General features: G+C 33.8%; 1 protein-coding gene across 1 annotated transcript; it reads right to left on the bottom strand.

Annotated features, from left to right (window-relative positions):
- Window positions 1–396: 396 nt before the first annotated feature.
- Window positions 397–3,017, bottom strand: LOC108730830 (uncharacterized). Its single transcript, XM_073512055.1, is given in 3 exon segments — window positions 397–483; window positions 2,687–2,912; window positions 3,007–3,017. Coding segments are annotated over 3 exon segments (324 nt in total).
- Between the last annotated feature and the right edge of the window lie 19,787 nt (window positions 3,018–22,804).

Here is a 22,804-nt window from a genome sequence, read left to right as displayed (position 1 = left end):
AGATGAAGTGTTGGACAGAAGTCTGGAAACATTTTGGAAAAAGGAGATTGCGCAGCGATTAAAATTAATCGAAGGAGAAATGACATTTCTACCATTCGATTAAAAAGGGTGGATTAACGCGCGATCGGTTATTCAAATCTATTTTCCGAATCACGTGCCCGATGGTACAGCTGGCTCGACGCACTCTCTCGAAACGAGTGTAAGCAGCGAGATTGAGTTTTGCGGAATCGCTCCTCGTTTACCGCGCAAAATCTCCATCAAATTCCATCAAGTTCGGCGATCGAGCGCAACGACTCGATGGCAACGTTATACCGCCGAAGACGAGGGGACTCGTTCGCTCGTTCGCTCGCTCAGTCTATTTGTCACCGATTGATTTGATTCGCGGACGGTCGCGCGCTACCAGCCCCGCTCGATCTGCCAGAGATTAGGTCCGGCGGCATTCCCAAAATCCAGACGGCCGTAGAGCTATCCGGGCAATGCGACCTATCGAATCCGATCGAGTGCCTGCATTTCTCACGGCAGTAAAATCGAGCATCGATAGTGCGGCCACGCCAACCTGAAGTACGCGAGCAAATGTTTTATGCGTATCACTACTGGTATGTACATACGTGACATCGGTGGTAATGAAAGTACGGAACAATACTGCAAAATCCTTTATTAAGGATTTTACTTTTTCTATCTTTTTTTTCTTTTTCTGTAATATTTATCTCTTGTGGCTGCTATTTATTATTTTTCCTTCAAATTTTCGTTATTTTTTTATCTCTCGATACGTTTTAACCTTTATTCTACAATATTCGAGATTATCGCTGTATTTATTTCTCCGCGCGATAAAAATAATCGTATATTTTTAACCGTGGTCTGTAATTCGAAGATTTAGGAATATTTATATATATATAGAAGAGGAGAGAGAGAGAGAGAAGGGGGATGTACGCTCATCATCAAGATGTGATGCAATATCCTTTGTTTTACAATCTGTCCCATTCAGTTTCTCTTTTCACCCTTTAACTTCCATCCGCCAGACTCACTTCCTTGTTCTGTTGTACTCTTTTGTCATTCTTTTCTTTAATATACCTCCATCGCTTTGTCTTCTCCTCTGTTTTTGTCTCTTTCCTCGCACCAGCATTGTATATTGTCTCTCTTAAAGTCTCACAATCTCCGGCAATGTAGTTTCTCTCATAAAAACATAGGAATGTTACGATACGCCGATCTATCAAGTCTCTTCTTCATTTGTCGGAAACATTTTTATTACGTTTCGCTTCTAAGTCGCGCCATAAAGGAAATAACAATTTTCTCTCTGTATTTAGATATTATTTCATGATCGTTTCGGTCAGAAGTAATGTATGGGAAAAAAGACAAGTGTGACCCGAGAAAGAAGTTGATAGAATTATCTTACTTTTTACAGGTGGCAAAAAAGCAACGGCTACATGCGGGGTCGTGCGTTAAATTAACCGCATCAGATTAATGTAATCAAGATCGCGTTCGGGAACCTTACCCAAAGGGTACCGAAAGCGGAATTAAATTTGAGTTGGATGAAACGAGCCGCGAAGGACATGAACTGGAAATGCCGGTGCACGCTACTTTTTGCGCGTTGCGAGACACTCGCAAGTTAGATTAATCACGAGCGTTGCGTAAAAATGTAAATATAACGAGTACACAAAGGATGAACATGCCACATTCGTAATAATATTTTTAATTTTTCTTGCATTATCTACTAAAACTTGGATATTTGGATTAGTTACAAACTTCTATATTACACTAGTACGCTAACACCTAGTGAATTCACGGTAAAATGTGATGCTGGCAGCTATATTTACTGCAGTGGAATAAAATACCACATATACTGAATGTTTAAGATCGTTGTGAAAGATGATATGTAATATGCATTAAGAATATATGCGGTTTAATCTAAACAAATGAAAGATAATATATATTGTTGATTTTAAACAAAAATATTACCTACGACGTGTTGCATACTTGGTAATACTTGTTGCACGTTAAAATTTTACATCTTGTGTATGATTTTTATCTCGCACTAAATATGGCGTGCGACATGACTTTATTATAAAGACATTATATATATATATATATATCACATAAATGTACAATAGAAATTGTAGAAATATGTTCATAAACCTACAGAAAGAGCGATTTTGAAATATTTAAGAAATTAACTAAATACAGATCTGAAATAATTTTGTTAGATCAAAATAATCAAATTATGTAGAAAAAACTTAATCATGATGAGCGATGCTGTAAAAAAATTTTAATATTTTGGCAATCAGTTTGTGTGATCTACGTAATTATTTTGATAGTTCAATAAAATTACTTTCAGATTTGTATCTAGATAATTTTTAGATACTTTAGTAAAACTGTTTTTTCCATAATAATTTATAGTATCGGAGATTTAGTGCCTTGTTAGACAATCGTTCTCGATAAACATCCGTACGCAATTGTAAATTTAGGTCATTAAACTTTACTATCCGCACTATGAAGCTTCAGGCATTATCGTGTGCGTTTATGTACAGATAATTACTCCACTCAAGATTTAAGATCTTCGATAAAGAGAAGAGACCATTAAGTAACGTATTAGGTAGGGAATTAACTAAACACGCGGTGTTGGTATTACATGGATGCTCGTATTCAACTGTCCGCATGTTTATTACGTTGAATATTGGGTACGTATCTGCAAGACGAAGAGAAGGGCGATTAGCGCAATCGAGGAATAGAGTGTCCCATTTACAATGGCTTTCATGGCTACGAGACAGCCTCGAGTGTCGAGGCTCTCGTAGATGGGATCGTCCTCAGGATTTGGCAGCTGAAGGGGATCATGATAGCAAGACCCCTTTATGTCGATTCGACAACAGCTCCAGGGTACCACTGGCGTCACATGATCGTCCTCCACTGCAGCATACCTGCATCAAATTCCGTGTAAGATGCGCTCGCATACCGACAGTGCGATGCGACGTACCGTAATATGAATGCCGCGGTACTTTGACCATGAATTACGATTTTTCCATATTCCACTATGCATGAGCGTATATCGTTTTCATCCTTTATACCGGTAAGATATTTTACAATGTGTAAGGTAATTTAATGTCAAGCAAAGCGATATTTCGTGTCACAAACAATATAACTTTTTCAGAATCGACATTTTGGAAATATGTACACATTATTTCGAAGTTTTTATTCTTTAAATGAGCATTTTCATGAACATTAAATGAACAAAATTGAATTACTCTTTAATCATAAGCGTAGCCAGGGAGAAGGAGTTGGAGATTTAAATCTTTTCGAAATTTTTAATTTCTTTTTTCATTTTTTATTATAAACAGTTTCATAATTCTTTAATTTTATAAATTTTATATTGAATGATCTTTGTCTTACTCATTCCTCTATTTTTTTACATACTTTTTTAAATATCACATTTTTAATAATATTCAGCAATAGGTATTTATTATATAACTAGCTTTTTACTTTTTTCTTAATCTTTTTAAAATTTTTTTCCCTAGGAAAGTGATTATAAATATTTTGTAAGTATTAATAATAACAATAGCAATATTAAAGAATACAAATTTCGTTTTTAATTGTGTGTGTAATTTGCTTATATCTTTTTTTAGAAAAAAAATGTTATTATTCACTAAAATAATAACATTTTTTACAATTCAGAACAAAAAGGATACATTTTAATTACTGAAAAAATAATTCATCCAGTATCGACACTAAATCTCATATATCCAAAAAACAATTTATTGTAAAAAAAAACTGCTGTTTATGTGATAGTAGAATTGATAACATCTCACTCCGCGAAAAAATTCTGGATACAGCTATATATCTTCGGCTACAAAAATCCTTGTCATTTTTAATTAAATTGATAAGATTCGATTTTCGAATCACAATTAAAAAAATCAAATCACAATATGTTTTTCATTAATACTTAGAAAGAGTTATAACTTGGAGATGAAGTTTTCTTTTCTTGGTAGGGAGAACATGTTCTTTCAGCGTGACCAGTGCGAATTCCGCGAACGTAAATACCTCTTCTTCTCTTGGGGTTGGTGCACTTGCTAATTTGAACTTGTCCGCGGACACATCGGCGAAGTGCGGAATGAGCTGGCAGTCATGTCGTATGTCCGTGTCCCGTGTTCTCTATCCCGACGCTTCCTCGGCGAAAGTTCTGGGAAACTTTCTCGTCCGAAAACACTTCGTCACACCGTCACACAAGGGCAGCCACATTCGTGCATGACATATGTAACGGTAAGCAAGAGTTCTCCACTCATCTGCGGTCCGTCGCGTTTATTGACCATGCCGCCTAATTCCCAGTTAAATGCTCTTGAAACTTGCAGATATTTCATGATATCGATTTAACTGTCGACCCGTGTATGTATTTTCAAGCTTTGATTTAATCAACTTGTTTAGATCATGTCATGATTTGATGTCTGTGCGATTCCGCAAAGGATTTTTGTATATTATGCAAACTATAATATATGTGTATACAAAATTATTTCTTTATCTGAAAAATTTAAAGATCAGTTACTCATAAATTATATGCAGATGAATTATTCTTATTATAAAAAATATCTGTACATTTTAAAAATAATTTTAATATCCACTAACTCTAATATTATTGCGAAAAAGATTCTTTGATGTATACATTCAGATATCACGCCAAGAGAAAAATGTTTTTTGAGATGTGCAAATAGTTACATTATAATATTATTATCATTATTATCAAATATTATTATTAATGTTATAACATCATTACAATATATATACACATATCATGTCTTCTTTTCTTCTTTAAAAAGAGATATAATTTGTTTTTAACAGAAGCGGCATTGGAAAAAAAAACCAATAAAATAGATGTCAACGTCACGCTTCGGATTTAAAAAATCGATTTGGTTTGTAAACTCTAAATTATTCATTCATGAAAGAACAATATTTTATCGTAGACATTTCAATAGTCAGCCTGCGGTTTAATCCACAGGTCCGGTAGTCCGGTGTATCAGGAAATTCATGCGCCATCGACGCGTTATTGGCGCTATGGACGAATTTTCAGGTCTCCTGATGCCCAGATATTGGAATACTGAAACGAGTTAATCCTTAAGCCGATAGAGTACGCGAATCACGTCGCAATCCCGTATAGGAGGGCTCGTTATGTATGTCGCGTCGGTGAAACCTGGTATTAGTTTTATTAATAACGCGCATTATAGCTATTTCCATTACCGATTACACGCGCTTTAACTTTGAGCCTGTCGCCCAAGCCGCTTTACATACGCTCCCTCATATTAGCCAATTTAATTGATGGAAAGCTTATTAGATCCTTGCGTTTAGAGATTTGCGAAATGTAAATATGAAAATAAGAGAAATCCATTCTTCTTTTCCTATATAAGTATACGTTCTCTTATTAGATAAGTGTTACGTGTAGATAGTTTCATCTAGAGTTGATAATTTTAGGAAGGAATTATATTTATCGAACAATAGATAAAATATTGGAACTCTCGAAATTAAAACAAAGCAAAGTTTGCAAGGTAAGTAAGACTAAAAGAAGTGCGTTACTTAGTGCACAATAATTCATAATGACAAATACTATATCCACTTCTTGATTATATACGAAAACACACATTACTTACATAATGTAACAATCGATCGAATGTTTTGGTTTAATTTTAAGCCATCTTCAACAATATTACTGTAATTATTCTGCAATTAATGCGTGCTCTTGATGTATGTAGTGTGAGTGCAGCATCTCCCAATTTTCATGATTGAGAAATGTATGTGTTCACTAATTGTCAATCTATGAAAACTAAAAAATATAAAAGTTAATTTGACAACTTCTTTCAAACATTAATTTGTATAAATTATATTTATTATCATTATATAATTTCAAAAATACTGGAATAGCTTTCATTAATAAAGAAATGAGCCATTTTTAATGGCTACGTTTTTCCTAAATTTTTCAAATTATACATTGTGTATATTTCAATATTAATAAATTACAAAAAGTTTTACCACGCTGAGAATTTAATTTTTATATTTTGCCTCGGTGGTAGAACTGGTAAAACGCCCGCAATTCGAGAGATTCAGATTCGAATCCCGGCTGAAGAAATATTTTTTACAATAAATTATTTACAATGTTTTAGAGATGCTTATTAGATGCATTAATATTAAATTGTTTAGCATGTCAATTTAGTTTGTAATATTATGTACTCCACTTTCAGTACTAATTATAAGACTATATGTTTCAAGATAAACAATCGATAAACAATATAATCAGCGCGCAGTTTGTTTGAACTGGAAGTACTTCTGGATAAATTGTGATAAATTCACACAATATATTATTAGGCACTAAGATCTGCCTTGACTGAATATGATCTTTTTCACTTACTCATGTGTTTTTTTATCCGAGAAGTAACGTGAGAGACTTTACCTAAAGAATTTCAATTAACTGATAACATTGGTATGATCTACAAGTGATCGCACACTTTAATGCCCATACTCACTCTCGTAAAACTGGTGAAATAGAAAACACTTCGCAGTGGGCGTTTACACGCCTTCACACTGTGCAAAATGTAAGAGCGCGAGTCCGTGAAAACATAACTTACAGAAGAAGGCGGCTCGCGCGTCCTAGAAATTAGGGAGCAACGTAGCAGCGTAGAATCGGTGAGGCTGGGTAGTTCTATATGTTTTCCAAGCATTTTCAGTGGTTGATATTCCGCAAAGTATTCACTACAACACGGAATAGTAGCGCGACTATAAACCGACTCGCGACGATGCGTTTCGGTGTGAAAGTAACGCGCGACATCAGAAACAGCTTCTCGTCAGAGCAAATTTCCTTGGGATGGCCGCAGGAACGTTTCGCTACGCCATTGGAGCACTTTGCTCTCGAAAATGTCCGACGTTTTAAACGCCGCGTCTTTTTCAAGTACACCAGTATTCGGAAAGAAATGCAATGCAGAACCCAGGAACGTCCCCCATCTCATTCACCGACTGCGATGCTTCACCATGAAGCTGGAGCATGCCACGGGATTTTAGGAGTTTCCTGCTCGATTACACATTCATCGCGAAGATCTTTCAAGGAATACAAATATTTTATCCTGATATTTCTTAAAAATGGAAAATATAGAAAAGACAAAACTGAATTTAACGGAAAATGATCAGATTTCATGTTAAATTTCTTTAAGTCTCAAATTAAATTTTGAATTGCCCTATTTTAAAATTATCAAAAACGTTAAAATAATTATGACATTTTATTAAAGCATAAATAAAAAATGAATTAAATAAAATAGAATTTGAAATGAAATAATACGTATAATAATTGATTAAGTTCTGGTATTATTGGAAAAATTAGCATTTATTTTCTACTGAAAATTAGCAACATTTTTGCTGGCATGAATTATAAATGCGTTCTTCATTTTCAAATTTAGAGAAACTCTTTTTCACAGCTATATGCTCTTTAATATAATTATCAATATATTTATGCTTTTGTCATCAAAACATTTTTATAATATTTATTGCTTTTATATTTCTTTGCCAATACATCAATAAAGATTGAATCGCTAACATTGAATTAATTGACTACCGTATTACGATTTCACGATGAAGCGCGCGGCAATTTAGACGACAAACGGTGCCAGATTATTAAGCGCCAATTATTCGAGGATAATTACTTGACAATTACTCGAGAGTCTAGAACTCGGCAAATCTAGAAGCCGGAGGTCGCGCTGTAACGTATAGATCATGTCGTCGTCGCACAAATCGATTCCGCGGCATTGCACATCCACATGCAATTGGTCTATCGCTTTCAAATTCCGTATCTCTTCGTGCCTAAAGATCATGCCTCGTTTTGTGATTCAGATTTTACGGGAATTTATTGAAATATCTTGTGCAGATACATGACTATGACACCGTCTCGCAAAGCAAAATTCAGTGATCCTTTTAATATTATAAGAAAACAATGTTTGCTGCTACGGGCAAATAATAAACTAGAAAGACTACTCTATAGATTAGACTAGAAATAAAAACTACACAATTTAGGTTATCGAGATACAACAAACTATGCAGCGGCTGATACTTTCTGTGATTTCGCGACATTCCAATTATGTTGTAACTATTAATTAGGTAGGTTTCAAGCAAAATTTTCATCAGTAATTTCCGCAGTGCTCTGGCGCATTGCGAGCGTCAGCCTGCTAGTTGATTTGCATATTATTTCGCAGGAGCGTATCGTTATGCACCATTTTCACCACCTGGCTGCAATACGATTATGTGTCAAATTAAAGGTACATCGATGAAAAGATTCTTTAAAATTTCTGTACTCTTAATATACGTTAATTATTAATTTAATATACGTTAACTATGCACTTAATTTTAAAACTACTAGTTATTATAAAACATTTAATATGCTAGGTCGTGCTTTCATTACAAAATAAACAAAACATTAGAAAATATTTTAATTTTTCGTGTAAAATGTATTTCAAATTTTATTGTTCTTATGCAAAGATCAATATATTATACATTTTTTTTTCTATTGCTATGACACAAAACGTATAGGCATAGCATATCATAGCACAAGACTAATAATCAGCCAGCATAAAGTTGCTATATTGATTTTCGTAACATGCTTATTGATCCATACGATCTTATGTTATCTATGTTATGCTTATACATTTCGTGTACTATAATAGCCTCTAAAGTTGTAAATTGTTCCATCCGGAACAAGTTAGTGTAAACGATAATAGTTATAAGAAATAATCTTTTAAAAAAAATAAAAAATAAAATAAAATGTGTATAAGAAAGCGGAAACGTCATAAAATATAATTTGTTCGTGTTATTAAATATCTATGTATCTTAATTCTTTCCCTCCTTGGTCTTTCTAAAGTGATCTGAAAAATCGGAGTAGAGTTTCGGCGGTGCAGTGGTGCACGGGCAGTTTTGGTGAAAAGTTTGCGCTTCAAGATTTTCCTCAGAAACTGTTTCACAGTGTAAGGAGTTTTTGCAACTTCACTGTTACGCGAGAAAAACGTTGGAACGTTTTGCGATTAAAGCGTTCCGAGTTTTGAAACTTACTCCCTTCTAGCAATCGACGAATTTGAGACACGAGACGCTCGTACGTCGAAACGCTGGGATTCGTTATAAAACAGCGAATAGTTGTCGTGGAAAGACAGGTCGCTGACCACACGAAGAGTTGTAAGTTCATCCATGATCTAAATCTAAAGTACCGCATTTAACGAGCTTCCATTAAATTCTGCAGTTACACGGATTTCTTAATCTAAGATAAACACTTTAATGCTTTCTAATATTAATAATTTTAATGTCTTTTAATCTTAATGATAATCTTACATAATATAAAGAATAAAATTTTTATGTGAATGCATGTTAAATTTAAAACAACATTTAAAAAAAATTTAATATATATTTTAAAAGTTAAACTTTATAGCGCCTACAAGTAGTTAATTTTTTATATGCATTTTGAACTAATTTATAATTGCGTAATCTTTTTAGAAATAAAGACCACAATGTTTGTTATGGGGAATTAAACCCGTTTAATTATTTTTCTGCAGTATATCCTATAAAATTATTACATTAAATAATATTACACTATTACTGTTTTTTCACAGTATTTCGTACAGGAATATTTTTTTAATATTAAAGCGTTATATGACCGTTTTTCTGAATTACAAAAGAACGATTTTGATGAAGTATCTAAAAATTTAGCTAGATGCATGCACATTTGAAACTAATTTTATTGGACTATCAAAATAATCATCTATTACGCTCTAACTTAGAATGTCGAAACTTTTTGCAGGATTGCTCATTATGCTTGAATAATTCCTATATAATTATTTAAATAATCCGACAAAATTATTTTTAAATCTATATTTATACGTAAATTTTTAGATATTTCAGTAAAATTGTTCTTTTCATATACATTCTGTTATTTTCAGCTTTATTATACTGTCGTTATTGCGTAATTGAGATATGTAACCACATTATACTTATAATGTATAGCAAAATACCCATTTTTTAAAAAATGAGAAAGAATATATATCAAACCAATACGCATTACATATATTACATTCATGCACTTACATGATTCGTGCAAACAATGAAATTAAAAGGAATAATACACATTAAAATTACATTAATATAAAGTACGTGTAAGCATACATATACACGGGATTTATGGAAAACTTTGCAGCTCTCTAATCTGTCATTGTTATAACAGTCTATGTATTTATGTCTATGTATTTCGTTCAGTTTACCTCGCCTTCATCTTTTATTTATTGTGTACACGGGCGCGCGCGCATGTATGTAATATGGAGTAATTCTTTCCATTTTATTGTTTATATTTTAATAACATAAGGTATCGGACGCATATCGAAGCGTCGATAGTTCGATAATCTCCATTCGCTTGTCGTAAGATACATTAACGAGAGTATGTATAATTAAAGTAAATGAGCCTCTTCTATTTCCCGATCGTTCTGAGCTCGAAACCATCCGGAAATTCTAACAAATCAATTAATCTTCGGTAATCTCCGCTTTTTGTTCTCTCCAAGGTATATTTTCGAAACTTATATAAATTGTCAGAAATAAAGAAAAAAACACAATGGTCTAAACATTATCTCGAATGCAAGCATTTATATTCTTATATTATTGTTTCGATGAGCAGCTATTTATCTCATATGTCTTTTATTTTATAGTATTAGCTATACTTACAGTTTTTAATCACTGTCAGATAAAATATGACTTTAAAGAAGAGATTACATTTTGATTCTTTTCTATGGATTGATCAAATTGTAAAACAGCATTGCAATAAAATAAAATTTTTCATAAAGCATTTATTTAGGTAGATACGAATTGATTTAATTGATGTCTCAATTTTTTATCGTTACAAAGCGAGCGCTTTCATAGTAAATGAGAATACAAATGTATCTCTTTTAGTTTAGCAATAAAATAAAATTTTTCATAAAGCTTGAATATTTTGATAGATATGAATTGAATCATTTAACCGACACCTAATTTTTTTATTGTTACAAAGCGAGTGTTGCTCCGTAATAAATGAAAATATAAAAGTAACTTTATTAGTAATAAAATAAAACTTTCCACGAAGCTTGTACCTTTGTAGATACGAATTGAATAACTTAATCGATACATTAATTTTTTATCATTATACCACAAGTTTCATAGCAAATGAAGATAATAATAATTGTATCTCTTTTACGTATCCATACACTTTTTTTATAGCTTTAGTTGAAATAACAATGCATAATTATCCTCTTTTCTTCTCTGCTATATTTCCTTGTCTCGTTGATTCATGTACACGGTTAATTCTGTTTCTATATTTGATTGCATGGCGTGCAGTTAATTGCATTCATGCTTCCGTGTCATTGAATCCTTAACGAATGTTTCAATCGAGCTGCGATACATCTCTACGCTCAGTGTTTGTCGTAACGAACATAATGAATTTACCAAAAATGTGTCTGCTGCTTTAATTTCTGATTTGTCGTCAAGCTGAGTGGATACTATCCACGTTAAAACATTTAAGCTGGAATTATCAAGCTCGTCGAGCGAGGCTTGCGGCAATTAACGGTAAATTGCATTGAGTTCATCGCTCTCAGATTTCACGGTTAAATCCATGTACAAATGTTTGTTTTATGGAGACAAAGTCTATTTATCTAGCGGCTTGTTGGAAAGAGGTGTCGTAATGCAAAGTGAATATAAGCATGTAAATATAAATTACGAGAATATATTATATTTCTACGTGAGATTATAAAATATTTCTATTTAAAGATAAAGAGAAAAGACGGAAAAAGAGAGCATCTTATCAGAATCTTAAACAATTAAAAAATATAGATAATTATTTATAAGTAGTTGAGTCCAAAAATGCTCAAAAATAATTGTAATCAACAATATTAAAGTATCATTTTAATCCAATTAAACAGCTTTCTGAAGCATTTAAAAATTATAATACTTTAGGATCAAATATTTTAATACATTTAAAGTATATAACTTTTAATAAAAATGTTGAGATTAATTATAATTTGTTATAATTTTTAATTTTCCATATTATACGTTCTTTAATTTAACACTCTAGGAAAGCAGACAGTTCTTAACTTAAAATTACATGGAATAAAATTTTGAAATAAAATTTACATCCTTTGTCGTTTTATTTGTAAAAATGCAGAAGCTAAATTTATATAATTTAGAAACGTACGTGTAGATATAAAATTAGTTTCTAAAATATTATACAATAATTTTTTAGTTATTTTATATAATAAAATAACCTAGCGTTTACTGTTTCTGAAATAAGTAAACTTTGAAATATAGATCGTCGTAGTAGCTAACAATGTCATACATTTTGCATATGGGTTCATTATTTGCGATGTCATTTGCTTCGATTTTTGGAAAGAATGATATATGATTTTGAAAAAATATTATTATTAGTTTTTTATCATTAATATTTGTGGTTTCGAGAACATTGCGTATTGTAAGCAATACTGCTCATTCATGTCTGACATGAAGGGGGTAATCAAGCGAGAAGCTTTTCAAGGGAACATATTCCAAGTTTCGTGTTGGCACTTTCTCGAACTTGTATCCCGTTCGTCCTCGAGCGTTAGTAAGTTAGTAACAGGTTAAATGGACAACACGAATGGGACGATCTATTTTGAAGAAGCGACCGAGAGTGAACTTTCGCTCCAAATCGCATAGCAGTACTTTATAAGACAATACCTGCGTCAGTCCCGAGAGAAATCTCGCCCGTCTTCAGATTAATATTTTATCGTCGAGATAAATAAACCACTCCACTGACTAAATGTGTTGATAATTAGCTCAAATTGAGCGTAATAATTGCTCGGATTCAGTTAATTTTTGCTGCACAGCACTATAAACGGATTTACCAATTATTAACGTATATTCAACTTTTTAAAGGTCATTCCACTTGAGCAGGCGCGCATTTATTTATGAATTAAACTAGCGACTGGAGTAAATTTTTACGTATAATTAGCGCGTAATTGTAACATTTAATCATAGATTCAAGTTTTAAAAATTTAGCGAGACTATTCACGTCGCTCATTAGTAATCATCAAATTTTTATTGAAAAACAGAAATATTCAAAATAAAAGTAAATAAAAAACAATCATTGATTAAAATCACGACAACAATGTAAGCGATTTTCTACTTCCATGTGAATGGAATATCAGAAACTATTATTGTATGCACGACACTAAATGTGAAGCGGAAAAAGCGCGAGGCCTGATTGTACTGACAATCAAGCTTACTAAACCTGACTTTGAAATTTGCTGTCAGTTTTATAAACTATATAGGTTCATCCATAAATTCCCATTTAACTCCCATTCACTGCAAGCAAAAAGTATATTTATGCGCGCATACATTGAATTAAAAATATGGAATAAAGACGTTGTACATAAGTCCGAAAAGTCACAATATGTAAAAGATGATTTTTGTCAAAATTATAGTTCCGTCAAAATTAATTCAATGTTCGGTTTGGTTCTCTAGTTAGTTTCCGAAACTGTCAAAATGATGATTTTCTGTGTAACTCGTATGTCCAGTAAATACAAGGATAATGCTGCGCAATGTTTACATGTTTAACATTTCAACATATATATTGAGAGTGTTCCGTTTCTGACAACAGATCCGGAATTTCCTCGTTCCTACAACGGAACTATCCTTAGCAAGGTATTTCCATGGCAGTCAGTAAGCTATGCATATACAGATATGTGTCTGTACTTGTACGGGGTGTTCCGCTAGTAATACGAATCTCCTCGGTTGTCTTGTAACCGTATCATTTCTGCGGGATACATCAGGAACAATTGTACACGGTGCATCATCATCTGGTTGATTTGTAGCCCGGAAATATCGCTTTTATTATCTCATTAACCGCGACAAGATCCATGTGAATAGCGAGAAATACATATGCTACATGCCACCCTGTATATTGGGTGACGCGCGCGCGCACGTTGTTAGTCATGACCATAGTGATACATGTACCCGAAACAAGACAGAAACTATACAGGCCAGCGAATGCATGCGTAGGCACTTGGCACAATTCGGTCCAGAAAGTACGGGACGGATGCCGCGCACCGCAACTCCATACATCTGCTCTCTCAGTCAAAACAGTCATTGCGTAAATAAACTATATTAGGATTAGTATTCGCAACACTATGCTCTTGTAATACGCTCGTTTTTACCTTTCTCGTGAGATTTAGCTGATGATCTAATTTTTAAAAATGGAATATTCTTTTCTGCTTTTAAAAGAAGCAAATCGTGTCGCTTTATTAAAAATTGCAAATCCTTTATCCAGACATACATTTTAAATAGGTAAAAATAACTTTTTTTTGTAAATGTGTTATATATATTTATTTTAAGAATGACTAAAACTGCACGTGTCCATTAAGTATACATATGTGTTGCGGCAATATAAAAACTAAAAACATGAAAACGTACTTTTAAAATAGTTGTACAAGTTGTATAAAAACTTGAAATTCGTAAATAAAAAAATATGAATATTTTCTATTTTGAAAAGAGCGACTTGTTATTTTGTATGTTCTTTATACGAAACCGACGTGACAAGTTTATTAAGCGTTCTGTTTTACTTTTACGCACGGTCTCAGAATCTATCGAGTGTTGGAAATTGTATAACAGGAATTATAATGTGCAATTAGTATTTATTTTTGCAATTTGTATAATTAATCAACGACTGCTGGAAAATCCATGGTAAAGCTCAAGCGGCCAATTAGCGCACATAAATTCAGAGCTACTTCCGCTGATAGTAACGACCGTGAGTATTTCCACGCGTGAATTTTCGCTCGCGACCGTTTGCGCGCAACTCATGAGTCCTTATAAAAAGAACCACTCTGATTAATCACGTGGACGGCTATCTCCATTCGTTATTTTCCTCTATACACAACCGTAATATCCCATTCAAACGATACGCAGAAGCCAAGTTTATAACCGCGATAAATCCAATGTACGTTTGCTAGCGGCCGTCGAAACGAGCGGAATAATCAATTACCGCAGGATCATTAATTAACTCGCAAAAGTGCAACGGCGGAAGAGACGGAATGTTGGTTGCAATCGGGGGTGAACGTTAGCAGAAGAGAGAACGAGAAAGAGACAAACAAAGAGAGAGAGAGAGAGAGAGAGAGAGAGAGAGAGAGAGAGAGAGCGTGTATTGTATACGTATTGCAATTTCGTCGGAGAGCGAGGGTGCGGTGGTGATTCGTCCGATTTTTCTTGCCTCCTTTTTCCCTACGTTGCTTGTTTTTGTTTTTAATCTCGCTGTACAACAGGCATGCCCGGCTGGTTAACAACGACCAATGAAAACCGTTTCATTATGCTCGTATTTCGGTTGGCCGTGTTGCCCAGCTAACCAGCCAATTTATCGCGTTTGTTTACGCTCGCGTCCAGCCCGGTGATTTCGCCGGACGCGGGAAATCCGCGGGAAATCATCGGTAAATATACCCCGACACATAACCGGGGCAACACACTTGATGTTTCTACAATATTGTTTAAGGGATTTGTGGAACTGTCGGTGAAACGCTGCTGTAACTAAACGAATTGGCCACCGCGCCGTCGGTCGTATTGATCATTTCATGAGCACGTAAGACGGATTTCCGGTAAAATGATTCTAATAGTTTGATAAGTAGATGAAGCAGATGATGGCAAAAATTAGACAAATTACTTCGAAACAATTTCATCAAACTGTTACAATCACAAGAATACCTCTGTCTTCCTTTTTTTAAATCTTTTACTAAAGGGAATTAAAATGTCGGTCTAATTTTATATACTTTCACTTGAAAAGATATATGCATACAATATATATAACATTATACATATTTATCAATCAACACTTATCAAATACACAATAATTTTTTATGACAGACACATCCTCTTCGGATTAATTTTAATAGTTTGATGAGTAGGTATAAAGAAGGATGGTGATAAAAATGGGAGAAATTATCTCGAAACGATTTTATCAAACTGTTTCAATCTTAAGAATAGAATCACTATGAGAGTTATTGTAACAGTGGGATGACTGTGATATGTTTGATCGGTGTTTATAGTGTGTCTGGTATATAATGTGTGCAATTATTCTCGTTAAATGAAAATATATAGAATTAGACATTTTCAATTTCTTTGATATAATAATTTAAAAACAATGATCGAAGGATCGATTCAAACTGAAATGTCACTATGACATGAAAATGGCGTCAAAATGACCTCAAAATAATTATTAAAAGTTACTTTTCGATCAATCACGGTTCATATGAAGTAATTATTATTAATTGCTTTTTATATGTTTGATAAAAATAACCTCCAAAATTTGTTTTTCATGCAAATATATTGCAATATGACAGTCATCTCACTGTTATAACGACCCTTCCTGTTTTTCCCTTTTTTTATATCTTTTATCAAAAACAACTGAAAATGTCTGTATATGGTAAGTCTATCCATTTTCATTTGAAGAATGATTGCATACGTTACTATACTAGACATATTGACCAACACTGATCAAATACGCGATTTTTGATTATGACAAATATATCTTTTCCAGTTTTATTTTATTAATTTGATAACCAGATGAAAAGAAAGATAATGGCAAAGATAGGAGAAATTATTTCAGAACAATTTTGTTTTATCAAACTGTTACACAATCTTTAGAATATCCTACTGAAAAAAATTTCTGGTTGAAAATGGACGAATCAAAATTTTCTGGTTAAATTTATTAGAATTCTAGTTGATTAGATTATCTTGTGATGATAGAGATATTCAGAATTCTGATTATTTCAACTAGAATTCTAATAGATTTAACCAGAAAATTCTGATTCGTTCATTTTCCACCAGAATTACTATTTAATCCAACCAGACCATTTTTCTCAGTGCAACCAAAATAACGTATCACAATAATGTAAAAATAACATTAATATATAAATCGTGACTGATAGAAAAGTAACTTTTAATAATCATTTTGATGTCATCGTGACATTTTGTTGTGCTTGAATCGGTCTTTCTAAAAGAAAGGTTTCTAAATATTTATACCAAAAGAAATTGAAAATGTCTCTAATTCTACGTATTTTCACTTGAAGAGAACAATTGCATACATTACGCGTACCAGACACACTGTGAACACCGATCAAACACGCGAGCTTTCATTATGACAGATATAGCATCTCCACTTTGACAATAGTCTCAAGAACGACGCGTCGGTCGCAAGAAAATACATTAAACATGTTTGCCTCTTTGTAACATCCTTTTTATAGCTTTTACAGATACGCCGTTCACGGGCATTGTCGCGATCGATCACCATTTCAGGATCAGGACAATGCCGCTTCCTGGTGTATCGGTTTAACGAAGAAACTTCCTCCAAAAACACCGGTTCCCAGAACCTCCATTGTTACAGGAACGCAATCGTACTTCCAGACCTGTGATTACTTCCCGTCACGAACAGAGAGCGACTATTCTCGCCACTTCTGATCAAATATTATATCTCTCGTTCTTGGTGGCCTGTAATTGCAATGTCGCGACGCCTGTTACATTTTGGCCACACGTATAAGCACAAGGGTTCGCCCACGCGTACTTAGGATAGGAAGATAATTTACGATCACTCACATCCGATCTCGCGCTTCGCCTCCATCCTCTTCGAGTTTCTTATCCGAACGTCGAATAAAGATGCGAGAGCGACCACGTGCTTTTTACGATCCAGTGTCATCCGCATTTTATTTCACCCCCACCCTCACTCTATTAGGTCGCAATATTGCATGAGATGTGCGTAAATTCACCGTTTCTCAGGAAAGTGCGCGCTCGTGAATTTTTTGGCAAGTAAAAAGGAACATTCGTGAAAAATAAAATTATACGTAAAAATAAAAAATGTAGAGTAATAAATAAATGTGTAAAGTATAATGATGTATAAATATATATACGTTATATTATTAAAACTTATAATTTATCTGCCAAGAATGTGATGCATTTCAATTTGTCACTCAGTTTGTTGATGGATCTAATTTAATATTCCGCATAGTATATTTACTCCATAAATATTCATGTTGGTAAATGTTGCTTTTATTCTAAATTATTATCATAGATTAGTATTCATTCTCTACAACGAGCTTTTGAGTTTATTCTTTGCAATAAAATATTTTCGTGCATGATAGAAATATAAAAATTGTTGCAAAAAAGCGTCGTCCTTTTATTGTATATCGAAATCCAACTTTACCATTCCAAACGGAAAGTGTTTGAACGTGACTATAATTTTCAGATTCTCTCTAGCGTGCGATGAGATCTCAAACAGTTTCTGTATCTTCTTAAGAGAATACCAGCATTTCCATTTCAACATACCGTAGTAATACTCTATTGATTCTTATTTATAACTAGTACAGTTACATATTTTGCGCGTACGAAGGTTCAAAATTTATTGTTTCAGGTATATAAGATATTTGTCGACATTTATGAAATCATTTCAATTATAGTATTCAAATAATTATAAAAATATACAGGGTGTTTCCAAATTAAATGGCAAAACTTCGGGAGCGTGTAGAGGAGTAAAAAACTAAGAAAAAAAAGTCCTATAGACATATGCTCGTTTTTGCTCCGTTTCAGAGAAATCGAAAAAAAATGTTTACATTTCTTGCCATATCTAGCACCGACATATTTGATTACATTTTCCACTTTCTGTTATGAATTTGTCAGTCGCTCTTTGAAAGCCTTTAACAGTAGATGAATTTTGTCTTTTGCAATATGCCGCGTACGTATTCTAATAGTGAATATGCTGATATGGTTTTTGTATACGGTTTCTGCAACGGTAATGCTTTAAAGGCGGTGCGAGAATATGCACGACGATTTCCAAACAGAAGAGTGCCAAACCGAAGAGTGTTTATGTTGACATTTAATAGATTGCGAGAGACTGGAACATTTTCAATTCGACAAGAAAACAACCGATTTCAAGCAGCGTTACGAAGAGATTTGCAGGCAGGGAATCGTATTTTACAACATTTTGACAATCATCCTGAGACCAGCGTTCGGAATGCGTCGGCTGTATTGGGAGTGTCACCACAAACAATTTGGCGAACTGTAAAAGGAGATAATCGCTATCCCTACCACATTCAAAAAGTGCAAAATTTATTACCTCAAGATCATTGGAACAGATTGAACTTTTGTAACTGGTACCTTCAGACATGCCACAATGATATTTTATTTCCATCTAAAATAATGTGGTCAGATGAGGCAACATTTACCAGAGGTGGAATAATTAATCAAAGGAATTATGATATATGGGCTCATCAAAATCCCAGGTCTGTTAGAGAATACAAATTTCAGCAAGAGTTTTCTGTTAATGTCTGGCTTGGAATTTGGAACGACGTTTTAGTGGGACCGTTTTTTTTACCTGCAAGATTAAATGGGGACCGTTTTCTAAATTTCTTGGAGAATGAATTTTCTGACTATTTAGAAAACATCCCATTACAACAACGTACTGAAATGTGGTTTCAATTAGATGGATGCCCTGCTCATTACAGCAGAGTCGCTAGAACCTGGTTAGATAGAAAATTCCCACAACGATGGATTGGACGTGGAGGAGCAGTACATTGGGCAACTCGTTCGCCCGACTTAACGCCATTAGATTTCTATGCATGGGGTACTCTGAAGCAAGAAGTTTATTCTTCGCCTATTCAATCAGAGCAACATTTGAGAAATCGTATCGTAGCTGCAGCGAACAGAATATCGCAAGAACAGTGCCTGGCTGCTACAAGAGCCGTGTTTGACAGATGCAATGCTTGTATTGCTGCAAGAGGTGCACATTTCGAACAAAATCTTCATTAAAAAGTTTATAAATAAAATAATTAAAATAATAAATTAAATATATTTTTTTCTTTTTTCGTGATTTCCTGCGAAACAAAGCAAAAAGGAGCATATGTCTATAGGACTTTTTTTCTTAGTTTTTTACTCCTCTACACGCTCCCGAAGTTTTGCCATTTAATTTGGAAACACCCTGTATATAAGAATGATATATATGTAATTATGTATAAATAAAATTACAATTGTACAAAAGTACAATAGAATATAATTTAGCAGTTTGTTTATCTATAATAATGGTATTACATTTTAATTATTTCAAGTTATTTCGTCATGAATAATGTTTCTGCGAATGTAAAATTTGATATAATTTATTGTGAAAACATCACTTTTAAAAATACTTGTCTCTTTCCATTCTTCTTAATTGTAATTATTGTAATAATTGTTAAAGGAAAAATTTTTATTAGATTTGGAATGAAATATCAGCTAATATTATGCATTCGATCTGCTCTAGTCACCATTTAACACACAGATCCGATAGCTAACCCGAATCGATCGATGTTGGCTCAATTTAAGCGAACCGTTTGTTCCCTTTGTTTGTTTGAGTTGCTGACTGCGTTGGTCGTTGCGTTTGCAATATCTTGTACACACACTATCGTCAATACCCCGAGGAAATCTCCATTGGTTTGTTTAAGGTTTAGCCTCACAACAGGATTTCACACTTTGCTTTATTCGACTACATCTGCGATACTCGAATGGACAAAAACGCCTTTTTTCTCGATTATATTGTCGTTCAACGATGCTTCCTCTCGATATATTATTTGACAGCACATACACACATATAGACGCGTTTTTGTTTGTTATAATAAAATAAACCGGTAGAATATTTATTGTATTTTTACTGTTATTCATGTCACGCTCGATTTATGTATATGTTTCTTGCAGACTATAGAACTGCAAAATAAATTTTACAAAAGCGCAATTAAATAATGTGTACGTGTTACAATATTATGACAAAAAATTTAACGCATAAAATAAAATTGTTGAAAGAAAATACATCTAGATATATAGGGGACAAACTAATTACATATCACATCCCTTCGTAAGAAAAATGAGTTGAAATATGTCGAATTTCGTATTACTACGGATTAAATTCTAAATATGTCGGGCTTTAATCAGAAAAAATAATACAAGTTGAATTGAAATTCCCCTAAAGAAAAATGACACAAGGAGAAAATGACATAAATCAAAATAGGGGTTTTTTTAAGTGGTAATGTAATACCATAATGAAACTGACATCTGCATTACTTCTAGAGAATTTAAAACAAGTACTGATTAGCTTTAATAAGAAGAGGAAACACAGTGGATTGTCATCATAAATTTTAATTTCCTTCAACATTGTAAAAACAAAAAATTGTATTGAAACAAAACAAAATGCATTTTAAAGTTAAAAATTAATTAAAAATTAATACTTTTTCGTGACAATAACAAAATTAAAAAAAATATTTACTGCCAGTGTCACAACGTCATGGAAACCTTCGTTATTTTTTTTTGCTGACAGCGAAATTCGGAAAATAGATTCATATTCAGTAAGCAAAAATATTATGCATTAAAAATTACTAAAATTGTAAAAACTTTGTATCGCAGACTAGTATAATTAATTTTAAAATCTGATCAATTTCCCTTCCTCTCTTTTGAAGAATTTCTTTTTACTTGAATCACTTTTCTTAAAGAGTGCAGTAATAATTTACGATTATAAATATTCGCACGTACAACGTAAATCGATATACGTATTCTCAATTACGGAATCCTTATCCTTTGTGAATATCACTGGAAATACCGTTTCCCGGTCTGATCGTTTGTGCTATAGTGGTTCTCGGCGAATGAATCTCTCTACGCGGGCGCACCTAGGATGCTCACATAAGCAATGAGCACTCAGTCTGCGTTGAAATTTGTTGCGGCCTTAATACGATCGTGCTCGTCGGCGTTCTCACGTTTCTGTATAATACGGGGCGAATTCGATGAAGCGCCCGCGCCTCGTTCGTCACACGATGAGATGGGCGGCGTGCGTGGAGTTGCTACTCACAGGGAAGAGCTCCAACATGGCATTATCTCCGCACGGACGAGAACGTTGAAATTCGGTAGTTAAATACCCGAGTCTTTCCAACCACTCTCCTTCCATCTTCGCGTTTCCCTCTGTTTCGTTAGGCGGTGCAAGACGTGTTTGGTCGCGGAACAGTGCGCTAATGTAAACGGTTTAATTCGCGTAACGAATATTATTCGTCTTAATTACGGAGACGCTTGCCGCGTTACTCTCTATCTTCCATTCCTTCTCTCTGTCTTCCTCTTCGTCTTTCTCCTCTTCCTCTTTGTTCTGTTTCCCGCTTCTATCTTTGTATAGTTGTATGCAAGTTATCCTTTTGTCGAAAATAACGTCACTCTTGTAACAAAGACGTAATGAACCGAGAACTTTATATGAAGCTTCATTTTAGAGTCTTAAGCTTTTTTGACAATTGTGAGATCGTTACCCAAAATTATATATATACGTTTAATCATTTCACTTTTCCCTCTCTAAGCGCGTTTTAACAATTTGCGAAAATTTCATCTTATTCTCTGCATTGTGTGCCTCAGAATTTTGAATTCCGGAACAACCGAGAGATTATGTTTCACAGCATACGCAGCTTTCCGCACTACTCTCGTACAATCCTCGACAGCCTCGACGTGCACGCGCGTGTGTTAATCGCTCCCTATTCTTCCAGCCTCCATTCTACGTCGATTAGTTCCATCATATGATGAGATCGAGCTTGAAACAGGACGAATAGGTAGCAGGAAATGCTTTTATAGCGGCGCACGAAGAGCAAAAAACAGAAAAACGGAGGATGTATAACAATATTAATACAGAGATTCATTAAACCCTTGTGTATACTAATGACAATAATAACAACGTTTTTCAACAAATGAAGCAATTTACTTTTCGTTAAATTGGTTGCACGATATAGTATCAAAA

Source organism: Mycetomoellerius zeteki, unplaced genomic scaffold, assembly GCF_001594055.1.
Source record: "Mycetomoellerius zeteki isolate Tzet28-1 unplaced genomic scaffold, Tzet1.0 scaffold98, whole genome shotgun sequence".
NCBI classification, from domain to species: Eukaryota; Metazoa; Arthropoda; class Insecta; order Hymenoptera; family Formicidae; genus Mycetomoellerius; species Mycetomoellerius zeteki.
This window is presented reverse-complemented; position numbering and strand designations above follow the sequence as displayed.